This window comes from Puma concolor, chromosome C1 (assembly GCF_028749965.1).
Source record: "Puma concolor isolate L17-30 chromosome C1, mPumCon1.1.hap2, whole genome shotgun sequence".
NCBI lineage: Eukaryota > Metazoa > Chordata > Mammalia > Carnivora > Felidae > Puma > Puma concolor.
The window spans coordinates 18,604,538-18,625,716 of NC_141674.1; the positions used below are offsets into that span (position 1 = coordinate 18,604,538).

Below are 21,179 nucleotides of genomic sequence, written 5' to 3' on the forward strand. Positions count from 1 at the left end.
TGGATAGGCTGCAGGAATTAAACAGGTGGTCTGGCCTAGGCCCTCAAGGAAGGCGTTCTGGGCGCCATAGTTCTTCCTTAACGTGTCTATACGGTAGGCATGCCCAGCCTCGCAGGTGTAGGAGAAGGGCCAGAAGCGGGGGAAAGGAATACTGTGGCCCAGCCACGCTGAGTGATTCACCCAGGGTCACACGGTGCTGGAGGAAGAGAACGAGGGCTGGATTCTGGGCTGGGGGCTCCCTTCCCACCAGTCCCTAGGCATCCTTCATCACCACCAGCTGGGCCGGCACGGGGTCCCTGCACCTGCCAAGTACCTGGTGCTTCTTGGGGACCGTCAGGGCCATCCCCCTGCCTTCGTGCTGCCCCAACACAAGTCCCCGTGATGAGAGCGGCAACCACTTTTGCAGGCACCTACGAGGGGCCAGGCACCGTGCTAGGTGAGCCATGCATATCGTTTATAAGGGCCATAACCCTCTGAGGGGCTGCTACCATCACCCCCATTTTACAGGTGGGAAAGTGGAGGTGCGAGGTCAAGGTCAAACCTGGACCGGTCAGCACGTTGCACGAAGCTTGGCGGCCGAGGTCTCGGCTTCCCAAGCGCTCCGAGAGAGGAGAGCTGGGCTGACTGGCGGTGAGGTCTGACTGGCAAGCGACCAGCTCGGCGCTCGGCCTCAGCTGGGTGGGAGAGGGACGGGGAGGCAGGGGACAGGGGACAGGGAGAGGCAGAGCCGGGCACAGGAAGAGCGGCGGCTGCCGGGAACAATGTGGGCCCCAATTACGGGGCCCTTCACCCATCCGAAGCCACTCAGCTGCCTCCTCGGCTGCCTGGCCCGGCTCTGGTGCGGTCACAGCCCAGACACAGCAGCCACTGTCCGCCCAGCTGCGGGGTGGGGCCCCCGGGCCCCAGGCCCGCTCTGTGGCCTGTCAGGAGATTTACACCCGACTCTTAACAACCGCGGGGAATCGCAGGCGGGTGCTGGGCCCCGGGTGGTCTGCCTTGAATCGGCCCCCTGTGAGCAGATGAAAGCCGGTCGGTGGCTGGGCTGGGAAACCGGCTGGCCGGGGGCCAGCGGGCAGGGAGGCAAGCGGCTCCCTCCCAGGGCCGCAACTGGGGCTTCCAGCAGCCTGGGGTTGATTAGGGGAGCCCGGGAGGTCTGACGTTAACCCCTTCCCTCCTGCTGGGTGCACTCCCCTGGGGACCTAGGGGGTCCTGGGAGTACGGGCCTCTCCTCAGCCCAGGCCTCCCTCTACCTCCCCACACCTGGAGCGGAGACCAAAATTGTGGCAACTCTAGGACCCTGGAAGGCCCCGCTATGGGCTTAGGGTCACGCTTCCTGCCCGTGCCCTCCGGAGCCTGTTTGCTTACTTCCTTCAGGCCTCTCTGGTCAAATGTCACCTCCTCGAGAGGCTTCCCCGGTATCCCCTCCCTGCCCACATCCCATCCCTGTGCGCTCTACCCCTCCCCCCGGCTTTGTTTTTCCCCATAAGACTTCTCACAACCTGAGATTAAGTCGGCTAATCATTTAGGTACTTCATTTATTCAACACGTATTTACGGAGCACCTACTAAGCGCTCATGTCTGTATTCCAGGGTCTATGCCCGCACGTGGCAAAGCAGAGGAAAGAACTTCTGCCCCACGGAGCGTATGTTAATAGTGAGCGGAGATGGGAAATAAATGACATAAATGAGTGAACTCTATTGCATCTTGGAAGGTGATCAGGGTTCTAGGTAAAAATCAAAGCTGGTAAGGGGTGGGTGCGTGTGCACGATTTGAAACAGCATGACGGTGGTGGGGGTCTCACTGAGAAGTTTGAGTAAAGCCTTCATTCAGGGTGGGAAAGTACAAGCCACGCATCTGGGGGTGTCTGTGTTTCAGAGAGAGAGAACAGCAGTGCAAAGGCCCTGAGGCAGGGATGTGGCCGCCCAGTATGAAGACCAGCCAGGAGGCCAGGGTGGCCAGAGTGGGGTGAGCAAGGAGGATGTCAGAGAGGAAGTCAGGGGGTAACGAGCACAGATCACGTGGGGTGCTGTGGCCACAGGGACAATAGAACTATTTACACCATCTTTCCCCACCTCTAATGTAGAAAACCCAAGTGGGACGGAGCCTGTCTATTGGGCTCACTGTGGCATTCCCAGTTTCTAGAACAGTGCCAGACACATGAAAGGTGCCCAGGAAAATATCTGTTGAAATCATTCCATGTAATTTTTGGGAAGAAAGGGCCCACAGGCAAGATGCTCAACTGTCCCCCTTTGCCTCCGGCCGGATTAAAAACTTGGGTCCTACCCTTTCAGGTGCCAGCACCTGCTAAACCCGGAAGATGGGGTGAGTGGTTCCATGCCAGAATCGCCAGGCACCGGACTGCCTCCTGCCTGAATCCTGGACCCTGCTCAGCCACCTGCTTTTTAACCAGCCCCCGGTGACTGTGAGGGACACCAGCATTGAGAACCTCAGAAACCAAGGCCACACAGGCAGGAAGCCACCAAACTAGCCTTCAAACCCAGCCAGCCACCTGGCTGCGTATCGGGCATGCTCTGCAGGGCACCAGAGGGGAACGACCCAGCCACAGAACCCACAGCTGGGCCTCAGGGATCTGCAGACTCCTACTCCTTGGCTCCCAGGACCAGCCCCTACTCCCACCCCCACCCCACACAAGGCTCAACCCTCACATGGGGTTGGGAGTCACAAAGCAGGAGAAAAGCCCAGAAAGGAAATCCTGTGATAATCCGTGAGGGTTTGGGTAAGTCCTGCGGGCTGTGCAGCTGCAAGCTCCTTTAACGCTCAGGGCAACTCCCCAGAGCAGATGCTACTATCCTCTCCATTTTACAGATGAGGCACAGTGAGGCAGGAAGGCCCTTCCAAGTAGCCCTCACTTCCCTGAGCCCCAGACTGGAGCCCATGGGGTGCACTGAAACTCACCCTTGGGCAAGTGGCTCTGCCTCCTGGCCTGTCTCCTCCCGGGTGGTTGCAGACCTGTTAATGGGGACCTGGCACACGAGGAGTGCTTGGTGACCAGCAGCATTGATCGGGTCTCTCACCTCTTACAGGTGGGGAAACGGAGGCCCGGAAAGGAGGAGGATTTGTCCAAGATCACAGACAAGGCCAGGGTGGGGATGGCAGCCAGGGTGCGGGTGAGACCTGACCTGAAGGCCTGGTGGGCGGGGGCACAGGCAAGCAGGCCCTCAGGACGGGAGACCTGGAGAACTGCCTCCTCCCACAGCTGCTCTTTTCTATAAATAAGCTTCTGCAAAGATTTTGTTTGAACAAGTCTCGTTAATGAGACTTAAAGGCCTAGAGAGGGGTGCCATTTGCCTCGGGTCACACAGCCAGCCTGGCCTCGGACTCCGGCCCATCTCCCGGGGCTGGCTTCTCTTTCCTTCCTCTTGCTGTCTCCCCTCCCTCCGGCCTCGGGTGCCTTGTCCTGTGCAGTCCCCTGCCGACCCCCGCCTCCCACTGCCTTCCCCTATCAGCTCACCCCCAGAAGGGCTGTCTCAGGTCTGGGGACCCCAGGAGAGAAGAGCCGGCAGGGGATTTGAACTGGGGGCTCCCAAAGGCAGGGCCACACCCCTGCCCTTATCCAGGGCCCTCAAGGCGGGGCGGGGGGGGTGGGCAGCTCTGGGCTGAGAACGGCTGGACATGGGGGGTTTTGAGGGATTCCAGGCATTGCTGGGCCCCTGGGAACCTTCCTAGCAAGCTCTAAGACCCCCTGCCACATGCCTCTATGGACTGGGTGCTCACTGCTTTGTGGAGTGGCTCCTAAGTGCTGCATCATCACAGTGAAGCCGACTGTGGCTCCCGTCCGTCCCGATTCTGCCCCTGGAGACAGAGTGGTGTGCCACTTGTTTGATACCTTTAGGGCCATGGCTTGGGCTGCCCCCCTGCTGCGGACCAAGAGTCACCACCCACCGATGGTGCTCGTGGTGGAAATGCACGGTGGTGGCCAGGTGCTGGGGATAACCGAACACCATGGCTCCAGTGACTCACCAGGACCCTCCCCCTGCCACAGCCAGATGCTATCCACATGCCATCACTGGTCTCTAGGCCTGTGGTGTGGATGGTAGCACCCCAGTTCCTGGAGGCAGGGGGGCTGAGGCTGAAAGAGGCCAGCAGTTTCCCCAACATCCCCAACCAGGCAGGCTGTCTTCTGCATCCTGGTGGCTTAAGGCTCACAAGGGTTTCCCAGACATCACCACCTCGAGACTCTTAGGGTCACTGACTCAGTTCACAGGTGACAAGACTGAGGCCCAAAAGACAACACGACTTGTCCAGGGTCATGGATCCCAAGGCCAGGGGCATGGACCCATCCACATCCAGTCCCGGCAAGAATCTGGCCAGAGCAGATGCCTGCCTTTGGGTCTGACGACCATATGAGGGAGCTAAGGGAGGCTGGAGGAGGGGGCCCTGAGGGCCTTCAGGGAGAGTCATCCGGGGACACCAAGCCCAGCTTTAAGCCTTCCCCAAGTGGCCAGACACCGGAGTGGGCCCCGGAATTGGACAGATGGGGAGCTAGGTCAGTCTGATTCCCCAGGAGGAGGGGCCAGCCCTGGGTGGCCCTCACTGACGACACCCTGGCAGAGCCCCATCTGTTCTGAGCCTCCTGGGCTCTGGTCCCCACTCTGTCTTCCTGCCCCAAGTCCACCCAGCTTGGAATGGAAATCGACGACGACGACTTTCTCTGGGAAGACAGGGCCCCTCCCAGCACCAAAGGCCATGGGAGGCCCTGGCAGGTTCTCAACATCCCCTGGCCTGGACTCTCTCCCCACTGGAACTGGGGTGACCCTTTGGCTCTGCTGTCGTAAGGATCCCAATGGACAATAAATGTGAGAGGGTTTTCTAAACTCTAAAGGGCCACGAGTAGGAAGGGAAAGGCAGGGTAGCTCCTGATACCACACTGAGCATGTTACAAGTTGGGGGGTGGGGTGGTCCAGAATGAGCACTCTGGTCAGGGCTCAGAAAGCAGCCAGTCCAGAAATGGCCAGCTGGCCAGCTGGTTCTCTGTTTCTTTCATTCATTCATTCATTCATTCATTCACTCATTTAGTGAACACAGACCTCTGGCCCATTCTGTGGCAGCTGCCCCTCAAGTGCCCATAATGTAAACCTGCAAACAGCATTATCCTTCAGCAGGCAGAAGCAATTAAACACAAACTCTCTTTGATGCTAAAAGGCACACATCAGGACTCCCTGCGCATAGTAGGTGCTCAGTAAATATCTGCAGAACCAAGTTCGCATTCTTGAGTGTGGGTTGTGGGGTCAGAGTGCCCAGGCTGCGTGTGACTTAAGTCACATACTGAGACCCAAAGAAAGTTTCCAAGGAGGGGATGTGGCCTCACAGCCAGACCAACTCCTGTTTTTGATGGCTCCCTCCCTCAGCCACTGGCAGAGGAAGCTGGGACGGAGTAGAGCAAACCTGGCCCGACCTCCCCCCACCCCCAACACTCACAAATACCCTATTGGAAGACTTTTCCATCTAGTTCCTTTCCCTAACAGATGCCAATCACAAATCCATACTCTCTCAGCTGGCTCTCAGTGGGCAGTCCTGGGGGGGGGGGGTCAAGCTGATTCTGCCATTACCCCTTCCTATGGTCCTTGCTGGCCTCCAGCAGTCCAGGGATAAGCACAGAGGGTTTGGGTTTATTGGCAGGCACCCGGAGTGTGCAGGGATGTAGAGCCCAGGAGTGCAGCCCCCTGATGAGAGCGTTTCAGGGGACCACTGCCATCTGTCTGACCTCGGCTGCTGCCCTTCCCCCTGCTGGACCCTCCTCCCCACTGCCCAGCGGGCTCAGTGGCTCGGGCACTTACGTCTGGGTTCCCGGGGTCCATCCACGGTCACCTTGATGGCTCGGTGGTAGGTGGCCACTTGGGTGGGGTTGGTGAACACGGTGATGGTCAGTGTGAAACTCTTCCCTGGGGGAGGGGAGTGGAGAATAAAGGCAGGAGGTTGGCACCTGGAGCTGTTAACAACACCCCGTCTCCCTCCCAGAAGGGGCAGATCTCTCTCCTTCGAACATGGGCAGAAGATGGGGCTCTGGGTGAAGTTCCAGCTGCTGGCCTTGGCATTCGGGGCCCCAGGAGGTCTGGCACCAACTTTATCACCTTCCCCCTCCCCATGCTCTGGCCACCCTGCTAATTTTCTCCCTGCTTCCTGGCTTTTGTGCTGTTCCTTCTGTCCAGCGACCCTTGCGATTTGGGGGTGGGGAGCACCCCACGTATAACTACAAAAATATGTATAAAAACATATTTTTATACATATTGTTTCCTAAAGGTAATGAGTGATCTTTACGGAAAATTTGGGGAACACAGAAAAATCACCCACGGTTCAACTAGCCAGGAATAAACACTATTAACATTTGGGTGTTTTCTCCTCTAATCCTTTTTTGTGTGGGTTATGTGTATTTACAGAGTTGCAATGATACCAAAATACATATTTTCATACCCTGGTTTTGTTTTCTTTCATTTAACCTCACATCATAAGCACTTTCTCATGTCGTTAAAAATTCTTCATAAACTTCATTTTTAATGGCTGCAAAATATTTCAACTCACAGAAGCCTCATCTTTTATTTATCTCTCTTACTCTCTGACGCCCCTGCTGACTTCTCACTGGTGTGTGCAGCTGGGGCTGAAAAGGGGCTGATTTGGGAGCTGCCGACATTTCATTTGTACACGCAACTGTTATTTCCAGAACCCTGTTCTATTTTTAGACAGACATTTGGCTCCAAAGTCTCCATTCAAAATTCCTAAGAGAGGAAAAACTTTTAAAATGATAATTTTTTTTTAACCAGTTAGAATAAAATGAAAACGACCTTTCGTTTATAAAAATCTTTGTCTCCATCTCTGCTTATTTCCTCAGAAAAGATTCCAAGAAGTGGTGAGTGATTTCATCGCAGTCAGAGGGTTGGGACGTATTCAGGGGCATTGATCTCTCTGGCGAGATGGTGCTCCAGAGAGTCACCGTGACCGTGACAGCTGTCAGCGCGGTGCCATCGGCAGCATGGCCGCCTGTCAAGGTGGAAGGAAGATCTTACTGCCCCTGACTCCGTTTGCCTTTTGGCCATGCCCAGTGAGACTGAAAGTTTTGACACGTTCATCCTCTGTCCCAACCCAACGCCAACTATCGCCTCGATGTTCCTTTATGCTTTCCTATTGGCATTTCGGCGCCTTTGAGAGATCGCTCTGCAGTAGCCTCTGAGCGCTTTCCCCGCCCTTTGTGTGGCCATCAGTTTCTCAGCTCAGTGGCCTTTCTGTCTTGAGATTTGCTTTTTGCCTTCTGACCCCGAGCTGGTTTGCATTTCCAGTGCTTCCTCTCGCTGGTGCTTTCTCCTACTGTCTTATGTTGAGGCGGGTTTCCCCGTGTAACAAGCGAATCAAGGCTTCCCCTCGATAAACAGCCTTCTTCTCTACCTTCTACCTCTAATTCTTTGGCTCTTCTGGGGGTATAAGTGGTGGGTGGGGTATGAGGTCAAGATTCTCCTCAAAGGGCAACCCAATTCTCCTCTCACCTTCGCTGAAGTGGGCCTCTCCTCTCCTGCCCTCTTCTCTAGTAGCATCAAAGCCCCCACACGGACTGAGACTGGGGAGGGTGCGAGGGGAGCCTCGCTGATCCCCTAATGCCGGCCTCCTCCTTCTCTGCCCCTGAGCATCCCTATCTCTGCACCCCAGTTGCAGACCCAGGGGCTCCCTAAGGGCAGGGGCCTGTGGGCCACGGGCGGGCACCGAGGGAGGCAGCCTGAGTGGACCCCTCTGCAGCCCCTGTACTCCCGGCAACTCTCCAAGGCAGGCAGGCAGCCAGTCTTGATGTCCCCGCTTCACAGGTGGGAGAGGAGCTCTCAGGGCAGGGAACGCTGCTTAGCGGTTCTCTTTGCACGGTTGGGTCCAGTGATCCATGAAAACTCTAGCCCCCGAAACAGGAGATCCAGAGCGGAAGGAAATCAGGCTTCCAGGGCCCCGGCACGGAACCCTCGGGCTTCTGAGACACCAGGGGGTGGGTTACATTGAGGTGCGGCTCAAACTGGGGAAGAGTGGGGCCTCTCTGGAAGAATTTTCCTGAGCCAGTCCGCTGGAGGCAGGGACGGAAATGCAAACAGCGCCTGCTCCTGGACTCCAGGGTCCGCAGAAATCTAACCCCTCACGCTCAGACCACAGGGGCACTTTCCACAGTTTCTGGAGACTGGAAGTGCAGAAGGTCTAGGGAAATGCCAGGCCGCAGGCTCCCTGCCTACCCCCTCCTGGGACCTGCCTTCCCTCACTCTTTGGTCCCTTTTCTCCTGGACTCCTCCCCCTCCCCAACCATCTGGGCACTTTCTGGGGGCGGGGGGGGTCCCCAGGCCTCTGCCACTTCCAATGCCTCCTTGAACTGCCGGGTGCCTGGCTGGATGGACCCCAATTATTGAAGTGCTCCTGCAACTCTCTCTGGACTCCACTGAAAAGTCACCTCCTCCGTGAGGCCCTCTCTGGTCACTTTATCAAAAGCAGGCATCTTAAACCTGGCCTCCGAGGCTCCTTCTCAGAATTAAGTGGGCCCGTGAGCAGGGACAGGAAAACAAAAATGACAATTGTATCGTCCCTAACCTCTGGCTGCAATTTAGCATCTCCCTCAAGTATGACTGTCGGCAGCAAACCACAGAGGTATTACAGAAGTTCCTGTGACCTTGTCACCAACAGACGTCACAGGTATTTACATATCACATTACTGACGTTGCAAATTTCTCTAAATATCTTTTGTGCTCGTCACGACCTCAGAATCGTGGTCGTCATCAGACCCATTGCCACATCTTACCATTTAATACGCTAATAAAGCAGCACATTTATCTCAATTTTAAAAGACATTTTGCTAACTATGTTTTATTGTCATTGGTTTCCATTGCAATCCTTTGTGTTTTATTTGATTCGGTAAAACACATTATTCTGAAACTGTCAGGCGGGCCATAGGGTAAAAAAAAAAAGGAAAAAAAAAAAGGTTAAAGACCTCAATCTGAAGCATCAGAGACCCTCTCGCTCCCACCCTACCTTGGGAGGGAGCTGCTTGTCCCTTGTTCACTGCTGCGTCCCCAGCCCCAAGGATAGCATCTGGCACAATAGGAGATGCTCAGTAGATGTTGGTTAAATTAAGGGAGAGACGACCGTTCCCATTTTGCAGATGAGAAAACTGAGGCTGATAGAGGGGCAACGAGTCATCCACGTCACACAGTATTTGGGCAGGGCCCAAAAGGTTAGAATGTGCTGGGGCCTGTGCCCCCACCGCATACTAAGGACCCGCTCCTGGGGAGTGAGAAGCCCCCACTCTCACCAGGCACTAAACGGTAAGCCATCCCTGAGGTCATCGGCCCTCCTCAACAGTTTCCCCCCACCTTTCCAGGCTTGGCACCATCGTCCCGGGTACCCAAAGAGAGGAGGGAGGGAGAAGTAGCTGCCCTGTGGGGCCCTGAGTGACCCCAGACATTCCCGTAGGAACGGGGCGGGGGGTGGAGGGGGGCCCTGGACCAATCAGCACAAACAGCCAGGTCCGGGAGTGTGGCTTTAGGCAAGTCCCTGTCCCTCTTAGACGGGTTCTTGGGTCATAACCCCTACCACAGGGGGATTCATGGACAGCAGGAGGGGACAAGTCTCAGGGGACCTCGGGGTTTTCTCAGTGTTGGCCAACAGGCCCTCTGTCTCCTCTCCCAGCGGCAGCCGGTAAGCCACACCCTCATCTCTCAACCCAAGCCTCTCTCCACAAGCTCTGGCTGCTTTTTAACCTGCCGGTGATAGTTTAGGAGCTCATGCTTTCTTCATTTTCACCTAGGCCGGTGGCTGCCTCCTAGAGGACGTTTAGGGAATTTGTGGCGTCTGGTCCTCCAGAGGGGGGATGTGGGGGGCGGAGGACGTAGATGTCCAGCACTGCCCAGGGCACGGAGGCAGTCATTCTTCCTGTGTGTGGAGAGCTTGTTACAAGGAGTCTCTGAGCCACGAGCCTAACTCCATTTGACATAAAGCGAAGGTTTTTTTTTCCATGCTTTTAATATCTACTGAATTGTCCAGGATGGGAGACGGGTTTTTTTTTGTTTGTTTGTTTTTGTTTTTAACCCTGCCAAGAATTGCTCACAACTTCAGAAAACTATGTCATCGACAGCGATGCTGCGTTCAGACCTCGGGTCCCGTGTGCCTGGGCTGGCGGCGTGCCGTCGCGGGCACGGGGTGTTGTGCCAGGCACGCAAGCGCCCACTCAACCCACAGTGTAGTCTTGCCCAACATTTACGTGTTCAAATGGATATTTTATCATAAATCACTTTCTCCTTTCTTCCCCGTTATAGTTATGGAATTGTATAGGTTTTGAAACTGCGCGTAAGTAGGTAAGTTACATCGTCTACGCGTTTCACTGTAGGCTGGTGAAGGGGGAGGAACAGAACATTCGTTGTAAGAAGGGCACTGTGTCTGGTGGGGTGGGAACCTCGGCCCTACTGGCTGCAGGAGACACCGATGGCTTGGTTTCTTTCCCTCCCTTTTCTTGGGCCCCACGTTCAGGCTTATCGCGAGGGCTCTGTGGCGGTGGTGGTGGGTATGTGTCCTTCATGGAAAGCTATTTTCCTAGAATTAAGACAGAATCAAGGAAACAGGCAGAAGTTTCCATCTGGCTTCTCGGTCTTGGCAGAAGTCAGAGGGCCAGGGAAAGGCTCGGGGTCCCGAACTCCAACCTGTCCCAGCTCCCAGAGTGACCCACTGTCTGTGTCAATCGCTGATGTGTCCTCTCAGTGGGAATTTCCCATTGGGCAACATGGGCACAGCAGATACGCCGCTCCGTGCCACCGGACCCCGGCACCCTCCTTCCCCGCTGCCAGCCGCCTCCACTTCTCCCACTCGACGATTCACACCTTCTGGGTTTCCCCCACCCCCGGCCAAACCGCACCACAATCACAGAATCAGTGACTATACCGCTCAAAGCGACTTCAAAGATCTCCAGTGGCAGGCATCTGAAGTAACAAAATCTGTAACATGTATCCCACTCTCGATGTGTGCAAAGTTGACACGCTTGTGCAGATTTCCTTAATCCTCACAAAGTCTCAACAGGGAGGGATCATCGTTGTCCCCGTTACCCAGATGGGGAAACCGAGGCACAGAGAGGTGGAGCCACGCGCCCCATGTCATCCAGCAGAGCTGGGACTGAAATCCAGGGGGCTGGTTGTTGAGCCCAGGCCGTTCAACACCATGAGCCTCTGAGGTCTGAAAGTCTCATCAGGTTCCCTAAGTACTGGATCTCCCATTCAGGCCCCCTGCCTGTCCCCCGAGTCCCACGAGACTGACGGGAGAAGGGCAGTGAGAATGGCTTACAAACTCAGCTCCCTGCGTCTCCCAGATGCACAACTTCAGCCTCCAAGAGCAGGCGCCTGAACACTAAACAACGTTTGGGGAACCCGACTCTCTCCCCCAGGCCCTGCAGGGTAAGCGCAGGTCTGTGCGCACAAACGGCATAGAGAAATCATCTTCCGTGGCCGAGTGGCCAGCTGGCCGGCCATGCCCTCGGTAACTCTGGGAATCACAGGGTCCCCTCTTCCTCCCAGGACAGGGAGCAAGGTGCCACGTTCCTGATGCCTTGCTGGCTCCGGGGACCGACCTCTCCTTCTGCCAGCCTCATCAGGGGCCACAGCTTCGGTGGGCCTCCCTCGGCCTCCCCTACACATCCTCGCCCCACCTGGGCCTGCACACCTGGCCACCGCCCCCAAGTCAAGCTGCATCCCGGCGGGCCACCACCGACAGGTGGCGAGTGACTCTCCACTCAGGGCTGCGGCCAGGATTAAGTTGCAAAAGGCCTGAGAGATTGGGGATGACAAAAGGGGCTCGGAGACTAACTAGGAGCAGCAATGAAAGCTTAATTCATAAAAGCAAACATTTTCCATCCATCAACCTGCAACCAGTTAAGGGCAACGTTTGAAAGAAATCTGTGCATGGGGAAGGGAGCCAACAGGAACAGGAAATGTTTGAAAGAATGTAAACTATTTCAGTTTCATAAAAAGTAACAAGTAAACAGTTATTACATGCAAATAATGCCCTGGTTTTAATTAATGCTGAAAAGTCAAAATATGTTTGACATTTGTATGTATACATTGAACGGTTGGAGAGGAAAAAATGGTGCCCAGATGCCCGTTTCTGAGCAGGGCTGGCGGCTCAGAGGGAACTAAAACCTTGAGAAGGTCTTGTTTATTGGTGATGAAAAGTACAATTCTGCCTCAGCCTCTGTTGAGACTGGCGGCAGAGGAAACCTAGCCTACTTTCTTAGCGAAGCTGGAGGGGCAGGCTGGGTCTTGGGAAGGGCACTCCCCACTTTTCAGCAGGCTGGTCTTAAAGGGCCAGCGAGCCCTCAAGCCACCATTTCGCTGGGGCAGGGTTTCTAGGACTTCTCCACCCACAAGTGATGATGGGTTTCGGGTCCCAGAAGCCTCCCACTCAACAGCCCCGGGCGGCAGCCACAGTGGCCGCGGCTGGTCCTGCCTTCCTCCTGCTTCCAGAGGCAGATCACATAGGCAGGGTGGCGGACCAGCCTTGATTCTGGGGTGGGGGATGGCGGCTTTCCAGCCGCGCTTTCCAGCATTCGGCATCCTGCACTGCATTCACCTCTGTCTAAACCACCCTAAGGCTCATGGGGCTGGGGAAACTGTGGCTTGGGGAGACCACAGCTGGGGAGAGGCAGCCTCAAACCTCGAAGCTCTGGGAGATCCCACCCCCGTGGGGAGGGTGGCTGGGGTGCTCGCCCCCCCCCCGCCCCCGTCCCGCAGACCAGCCATTTGTCTAAGCCAGCTGCTAAACCCGCCTGCCACAAAAGACCTACGAGGCTGTTAATCCACGATCTGCTCCCAGCATCTTTTATGAGACCAGAAGACTCGAAAAAGGGGTGATGTGGATGGTTTTGAGAGTCAGTAAATCCCAGAAACTGGGAGAGAATTGTGTCTTTCTCTGGCAAAGGACCCTAACTTTCTTCACATCCTCAAAGGGGTCTGTAACACCCCCATGGGGTTCCAACCCACTGTTCTAGACCAAGTCGGGCCTGGAGACTTGTTTCTGGGGCTCCCATTGGGACCCCAAGGGATTGCTCTCAGCTGCCTTCCCCCCCACCTCTGCCATTGCCAATGTCAGGGTGCGCAGTCTCCCTTCGGCTCACCTCGCCCACTGCGGCCCACGAAGCGAAGGTCGTTGAATCTGGCCACCTGGTTCTTCATGACTGCCGAGGCATTGCGCAGTTCAGCAGAGTAATTCTCGTCATTGCCTGCCATCACAGTCACCACCGTCCCATCAGGCACATCCCCCAGCGCCACCACCTGAGGGCACAGGGGCAGAGGAGCAGCTTAGGGAGGTACGGGGGACGCAAGGGAGAGGTGGGGAGGGGCCGGGCAGCTCCCCTAGGTCCCAGGCGCACTGCAGGATTTCTCAAAGGCAGAGCGGACAAGAGGCTTAAACACAATGGACACCTTCCCCCCCAGATAACAAAAGCAAGAAGCCCAAAGCTCTGCCTTCCACACCCAAATCCTAGATCGACTGGTTAAGCCGTGTCCTGAGAAATTATTCTTTCAATTAAATCCAAGCGAGAGCTGAGAATGAGCTCCATCCCTACAGCGTGGGGTGCAGTTCCCTCTTGCCTTCGGCTTGAGCAAAAGAGGAATCGACATACTCCTAGCAACAAAGTCCCTAAATAAAAATAATATCAACAACGGTAATGACGGGGCTCCTTCCCAAGCTCAATTAATGCAAGAGCCGTTTGGGGTATGAAATTTGGTCCTGAAATGTGGGCCAGGCCCAGGTTATCGGCCTCTGCAGAGCCTGAATTCGTTATGCAGGGAAAATGCACAATGTAAAACAAACCGGTGTTTAGAGGGGGGTTGTACAGAAAACCCCTTTAAAATGAGAGAGGGGTTTCTGATAGCAGGAGGATGCACCTGCTGGGAACTGCAGGATGGGGCTGGAGATGCCTTCCTGATTCGTCTCCCCCAGCCCTCACCCCAAGCAGCGGGGAGAGGCAGATGCCTTTTGAAAAGGAATCAGACTGCAAATACAGTCACAGCCATTTAAACGTGGCCACCGCGTGCAGGGACTAAGGGATCCAGATGGTAAAAATTTCAAGGAGAAAATGTTTGGGGTCTGATTAAAAAGGCCAGATTTCCTGTCAACATCCTGTCTTCTTTTAATTTCAAAGATTCCTTTTAAGCTCCAAGTGACAGTAAAACCTCCGATCTGGGGATTAAAGTCACACGGGCCTCCCCCTCCCCCTCCTCCCCGGGAGATTTTCCCCACTGGCATTTTAAGATGTCACCCGGGAGACCTCCAAGAGCCACTCATCCTTTTTTTTTTTTTTTTTCAATTTGGAATCGTCTTAATGGGAGCAAGGACGGCCTCAGCTGACAGAAGCCGCGGTTTCCAGCCACCTCGGGCACCCACCACCCCCAGCGCTGGCCCTTCCTGCCCTGCCCTTTCTCACGGCAGCTGTGAGAGGTTTAGGGGAAAACCAAGGCGTTTTCGTTTCATCTCGCTGCCCCCTTAAAAAAATGAAAATGAAACAGTCGCCTACTCCCTAGCAAAGGGAAAAAAAAGATCCTCTGAATGGCTGGGGTCTGCCAGGGGTGGGAGCGCCCCCCTCCCCATTTCGGCCTGACATTCGGGATTCCCGCCCGCAACGGTTTAGGGTTCGGTGCCCCCTTCTCAGCCCTAGAGTCGCCCGGTGTAAAATTTCAGAAGCCAGAGGTTGAGGGTGTGAGCAGGAAGTGTTTCTGAAGCGGTGCAGGAGGAGGGGTGCTGGCGGTGAAGGGTAGGCCCTATCCACCCTCTGCACCCCACCTCCGGTGTCCTCGCCCCGGTTCCGGGGCTCTTCGTCCCCTTTGCCCGCAAGGCTGTGTCCGCGGGGGTCCGGACCGGAGAGGAGCGAGGCCCCTTCCGCCCGTTTCCGCATCAACGTCTTTCAGCAGGGCTCCCCGAAGGTGGAAGGGGCAACCCTCCCAAGAGTCGTCCGTGCCGGGTGCCTCTGAGAGGCAACGCCAAGGTCCCCAGGCGGAGCGCGCGGCGAGACCGAAAGCGCCCTGGGCCCGGCTGCTGGGCTCTCGCCGCGGGGTGGCGGGCACGTCCCCTCCCTTCCCTTGCCTTCCCGGGGCCCTGGCTCCTGCAGCCGAGACGCCCGGATCCCCAGGACCAGGGGCCGCCCGCCCCGGGCCCGGCACTCACCTTGAACGCGACGGGCAGCGTCTTGTTGCAGCGCCAGTGCGAGGGCAGCACGGAGCAGAGGAAGTTGGGGCTGTCGGTGCGCACGAGCTCGCCCGCGTGGTCCGCCAGCACGTCCACCATCGAGCGCACCTCCGGCCGGGCGCGCCCGCCGGGCCCCACGGGCGCCTGCGCGCTCAGCGCGCCGCTGTTCTCGCCCATCTTGCCGCCGCCGCCGCCGCCGCCGCAGGGGAAGGCCGTGGAGGGAGGTGTGAAGCGGCGGCTGGTGCTCGGGTCTACAGGAATACGCATAACAGCGGCCGTCAGGGCGCCGGGCGGGCGGCGGCGGCGCGGCTCCCCCGGGGGCGGCCGGCGCGGGCGCCTCCTCGGCCGCCGCTGCCGCGAGAAGCGGGAAAGCAGAAGCAGCCGGGCCGCGGCCTCAGGGCGCAGGGGGCGGCGCCCGGGGACGCCCCGCCGGGGCCCGCCCGCAGCGAGGCCTCGCTGCCCCGACGGCCGCGCGCAGCCTGCCGGCTAGCCCCGCATCTTGGGCTCCCGGCCCGCGTGCGGCCGCCCCTCGCGGCGGGACGTCTGCCTCGGCCCCGGCGGGGCCCGCGCGGGCTGTCGCCGCCGCCGCCGCCGCCCGCCCCCGCAGCCCGCTCGCGGCCGCCCCACCGACCGCGCGGCCGCAGCCCCAGGACAAATCCTCGAGAATCAAGTGGCGGCGCCGCGCGGGGCCGCGCGGGGTTACTATCCCGGGGCCCGCGGGGGCGGGGCCGGCCCGAGCGACGCGTCGCTCAGCCAATCGGAGCCCCCATCGCCGGCACCTCGGCCGCGCTCGGGGAGGGGGGGGGGGAGGAACGGGGACCGCCGAAGGCCGCCCAGCGGGGAGGGGCGGAAGGCCCCGCCCCAGGGAGGACGCCCGGGTCGGGGGCCTGGCGCGTGAGCCCAGGGCTCCTCGAGAGTTCTGGGGCGCCGGGGCCAATGCTAAAAATTTGGTGAGAACGCCCGGGACTCTGCAGGGGGCTCCTTTGCCGTTGTCTGCAGGGCCGCGGCTCCCTGATGCGCGGGTCGCAGGTCCCCTTCTCGCGCCCTTTCCCCGCCGCCAGTGGCGGCACGTTCCCAGCTCCAGCTGCTTTCGGCCTGTGATGCCTGCACGCTCAGCTGGGGGACGCGGGGGGCTCCCAAGGCCGGTGACATCGAGCGGGGAGCTGCCCCAAAGAGGTTTTTCACCCTTCCCTGGCCCCTTCCCGCAAATTATTTTGACCCATGCGCTTGCACCGCGCACGAGATTCCGCGACCACCAGCGGCCTCTGCAGCTCCCAGCCTAGTGCGGCTTTGGGCCCGGCCTCTTTGGCCCCGTCGCCAACCGGGGACAGACGGAAGTGTGTCCCCTGCGGGCCCGTATCTGGCTTGGGGGTGACTAACCCCGTTCCCTTCCTCTCTGCCCTCAATGCAACTTTCAGCACCGTGCAGGCCCCTTGCCTCGTCGTTCTTCGTTGTGGCGGCCTTCGGCCTTCGCCACATTCTTTGAAAAATACGATGGGGGCTGAAAAACGCGAGTGTTTCCCCCTGATTTTTGCCCGGCGCATATAGCCACTGTTCTGCATGGTGCAAGAGGACCGAGTCACGGACAGAAGAAAACTGCGGAGAACGCGGGAATGGCTGCCAAGCTAAGGGCGCCGGCTTCCAGAGGAGGCAATTTTCTTCCTCTCTGTGGATGCAAACTGGCCCCCGCGGGCCCATGGCCTCGTCTTCCCCGGCTGTGTGCTGGGGCCGCGCCGCAGGGACACAGACCGCTCTGCCGAAGCACTGTCGCTTCAGTCCCGGCCGCGCGGCCCAGCGACTCCCAGGGCATCACAGCAGTCAATCCTGTCCTCCTCTCCCGCCTCCTAGGCCAAACGAGCGGGCCTAGGGAGAAGCTACAGCGGGGGGAGGAACTGGAAAGATCGAGCCCCCATTCATTCTGGATTATCGCCCCAGATGCGCTCCCTGGAGTCTAGGGAGCGAACGAACGCGTGCGGAATCTCCCCGCCGTCTTGGAGATTGGGCTGAATATTCGTTGTTCCCGGGCTTGACAGGTGCAAAACGACGAATTCCAAGCTTCGGATACCAAGAAGCATAGGATCCGAAGGTGGCCGCAGGATCGCGCCCCAGATCTGAACCCGGCCCAGTACGTGCCATTTCGTTCTCTCCAAACGAATTCAAGGCCCTCGTGTGCCCCAGGGGGGACAGGCCGTGGCCCAACCTCGACCACCTGGAGAGCCGGTCCCTGCCCCCGTCATAGCCTCACATCAGCCCCTCGGGCCATTTCGAAGGTGGGAACACCACCGAAGGACCCTTGCGGGATCCTTTTATGGAGCCTACATCTCGGAGTTACAGATCGCGAGGGCCAAGGCCCTTGCAGTCTCGGGAGCGCTGGCAGTAGCTGCGGAACCAGAAGCAAGCGAGGGACCGGGGCCGTGGCACGTCCGACCTCTGGGAGCTTCCCGCCTGAAGGCCCACCACGTCGTGGCCAGGTACGGCCCAGGGCCAGCGAGGGCGGGCGACGCGTGTGGCCCTGGAGTGGCTGAGGGGGCCAGGACCCGCTGCGTCTCGGGTTTGTAAATTTGATTCGTCTAATGGTTTCGGTTTGCACCCGTGCCCTTGCTTGTCCCTCCGCCTGATTTCTCCCTCATCCTACGGCGGCGGGTTTACAAACGGATATCCGGAAAACGCGGTTCCTGTGGGTATCGGCACCGGGCACAGGATCCGGCGTGCTTCCAGCCCTCGGGAGGGTGCTCACTGCGGATGGGGATGGGCGCGGAAACCAGGGGAAGCTTGGGTCTCCAGCCTGAGGTCGGCGGGGGGCCGCCGGGCCGGGAGCAGTTTCGGGAGCCACCGCTAGTTGGCGCCTGCACTCTGCCCGCCGCGGAGTTGCCCGGCCGGCCCTGCCCACAGATGTGCGCCAGCTGCAGTCCCGTGTCTAGAGGCTTGCCTCCTATGTACTGCCCTTTCTGGACAGACGTGCGGTACGATTCCTCACCATCTGTGCGACCAGGACAAACCAATGGCTTTGTGTCAGACGGAAGGCTCCCCTACCTGCCCCTGATGGGCACCCCTGGCACCCCAGGGTCCCTGTGCCCTCCGACGCACAGAACATTCTCCCTGCCAGAAATGCACAGTTGCTTCCGGTCCCATTCCGGGGGGCCAGTGGGTGAGGAGGACAGCTTCTTCCCAATTTCTGCCAATGGCCAGCCTACATCCTTTCCATCCCTGACTGACAGCCTCAGGGTCACTTCTCTCTCTCTTTCTCTCCTTTTGATGTTTCGAGAGGCAGTTGGACAGCTCCCACTCCCTTATGTGGGAAACGTGGATACCCTCTCCCTTCCCCATCTTGTATGGACAGACATCTCCTTTGCCTCTCCCAACGGGCCGCTGTACAAATCTGCTTTTTCTTAAATGGCTCTCACCTAAGAGCACCCTAAATTGTCCGCAGCAGGGCTAAGAAGCTGGGAGGTCTGGGCCTACTTTGGCCCAGAGCTGGGTGAATAGCTGGACCTGACCTGGGGTCCGCAGAACTCAGGATCTGGGGGCCACTCCTCCCGCCAGCATCCTTTGCCCTGGGAGTGGGAGCCATGGGGTCAAAATAACCCTGTGTCAGGGCGCCCTCCTCGGGCAGCCCGAGGGTGTCTAGGAGTGCGCTCTAGGTGGGATGGTGGTAGTGAGGTGCTTGCTTGTGTCTCCCCACAGGCCAGAGAGCTCACAAGGGCAGGTCTGATTCCCTGAGAGTCCAGTGCCCGGGGAGGGGTGAAGATCCCCCCAAGCATGCCGGACACTGGACGTACGGGACATGGAGAGTCTTCTGAGCAGCTCACTGGTTGTGGATGGAGCCTGGCGGTTTGTCCAACTGCCTCAGTTTGTCTTCTCCCACCGTCAACCGTGACCCAGGGAGAATTGCTTAAAACCTGTCTGACTCTTGTCTATTTCTTCTGTGAACTGGGGGTAAATGAGCCGTCTCCTCACAGAGACGCGTGAAAGGTGCTTAACACAGGCCTGGCACATAGGGGGTGCTCCATCCATGCGAGCTATCGCTGTTGTGAGAAATAAGGCCCGGTCACCCCTTGTCTGGGGCCTTTGGCAAGTCTCTTCCTCTTTGTGGGCCTCACACTTCCCATTTGTGAAACGTCCAACTTTCATGTTCAAAGCTTGCCAGGTCTCAGAGCCTAGTCCATTGCCCTGTCCCCCTCGGTTTGCCTAGAGGCTGCCTGGGGCAGGTGAGGACCATCTGTGACCTGCCTCCAGGCAGAGGCCACTTGTGGGAGGGTTTTCCAGCAACCATCACAGGGCGGCCTGAGCCTGGATCTTGACAAGACTCACCTTCTTTCCCCGAGGCTCTCAGACCCTCACTCTGGAAACCCATTGGTCCCCACCTCCCACCCCCCTACAGGCAGACAGAACTCTCTCCGCTAGAACCTGGGCTTAGCTGATGCTGTTAGCCTCCTCCCCCTCCCCAAGGACACTTGTGCTCCCTTTATCCTGAGTCCTGGGGGAGCCAGTCCAGTTACTAGCAGAGGACTGTCTTTTAGAAGTTAATCATTTCTCACAGTCTGGCTTCCACACCCTCACTCTGGAGGCACCTATGGTGAAACCCTCCTGCTTCGGTGGCCTGGAGCTTAAGGTGGGACATTTCTGTCCTTCACTGAGCCTCAGTTTCCTTTTCTGTGAATGGAGTGGTTCTAATCTCTCCATTTCGTAATCCAGAGGATTTAAACGCTCCCTCTAGAAAGGCGGGGGGGGGGGGGGGGCGGCATTGCGTTTCACCACATCTAAAATGTCATCAGTTGTTCCATGTGAAAGAAAAAGGAAGAAAATCCTGCTAATTAAACCAAGACTTGCCTGCATCCCGATTTCAAATATGTGTGTTTATGCGTATATGTTATTACACACACATATGTGAGTTAGTGACAAAGGGTCATGAAAAACAACAATAATACGGTCAAGAGATTGTCGCTGATGGGGTTGGGAGCCCTTATCCCCAGACAATTTCCTTCTGGGCAGCCTCTCTGGAAGGCTCCTGAATGTGCAGAAGAAGGACCAGTGTGCTTCTCAAATTACAGGGTGCCTTTTTCTTTTTTGGAAAGGGCCAGCCTCTGAGGGAAGGGAGGGGGGTGCTGGAGAGAGCACTGTGGTTAGGACACCACTACTGGCTCTGCCACTGACTGGCTGTGTGACTTTTGCACCTCACGGAGCCTTGGTCCCCTGGCGGGTAAAATGGAAAGAACAGCACGAGCGACGAGATAGCCCAGGTGTCCTGGTGCCCAGGCACTGCGTTTGTGCTTTAAGCACATCATTTCAGGGGTGCCTGGGGGGCTCAGTCAGCTGCGCATCTGACTTCGGCTCAGGTCATGATCTCACAGTTGGTGAGTTTGAGCCCCGGAGCCCACTTGGGTCCTCTGTCTCCCTCTCTCTCCGCCCGTCCCCAACGTGCTCTCTCTGTCTCTCTCAAAAATAAACATTAAAAAAAAAAAAAATAAGTACATCATTTCATTCCATTCCAGCAATTGTGTGCGGGAGCTGTTATGCCCATTTAAACCAAGAGTAATGGTGCTCCAGGTTTTCTGGGCTAGGGAGAACCAGAGTGGGGTTAAAATCCTGATCAGACTCAAAACTTGGGGCTCAGAGGCACTCCCTGATTATGCCCCCCTGCACCGGTTGAACAAAATACTGGGAAGAGCCGGGGTACAGAGAGCGAAAGTGCACAATACACGTCAGCTCCCGCGATGGTGGTGGAGCCGGAGGCACAAAGGCGTGGGTCAACAGCCACAGGCGTGGAAATCAGCAGACCTTTGAACCCAGGCTGGGAGGCAGCAAGGGGCTGCATGGGCCACCTGCTGAGGCTTCATCACCTTGTGCTCTCCTCCGGCCTCCGAACCTGCCGGTGAGGAGACAGACTCGGCTGTAGTCCCCAATGTACAGACAGGAACACTGAGGCCCAGAAAGTGGGAGTGACTGGACCTGTTTCACCAGGGAAGAGGCAAGACTTGGGACTC

The 21,179-nt window shown here is 57.6% G+C and overlaps 1 protein-coding gene across 3 annotated transcripts in view; it reads right to left on the reverse strand.

Moving 5' to 3' along the window:
- Window positions 1-21,179, reverse strand: part of RUNX3 (RUNX family transcription factor 3) — a 59,627-nt gene that overhangs the window by 12,830 nt on the left and 25,618 nt on the right. For all 3 annotated transcript variants that reach the window (XM_086716074.1, XM_086716073.1, XM_086716072.1), the window contains 3 exons: window positions 15,175-15,446; window positions 13,127-13,283; window positions 5,799-5,903 (listed from right to left, as the gene is read on the reverse strand). In XM_086716074.1, the coding sequence (XP_086572200.1) occupies window positions 5,799-5,903; window positions 13,127-13,283; window positions 15,175-15,446 (534 nt within the window). The remainder of the gene's footprint in view (window positions 1-5,798; window positions 5,904-13,126; window positions 13,284-15,174; window positions 15,447-21,179) is intronic.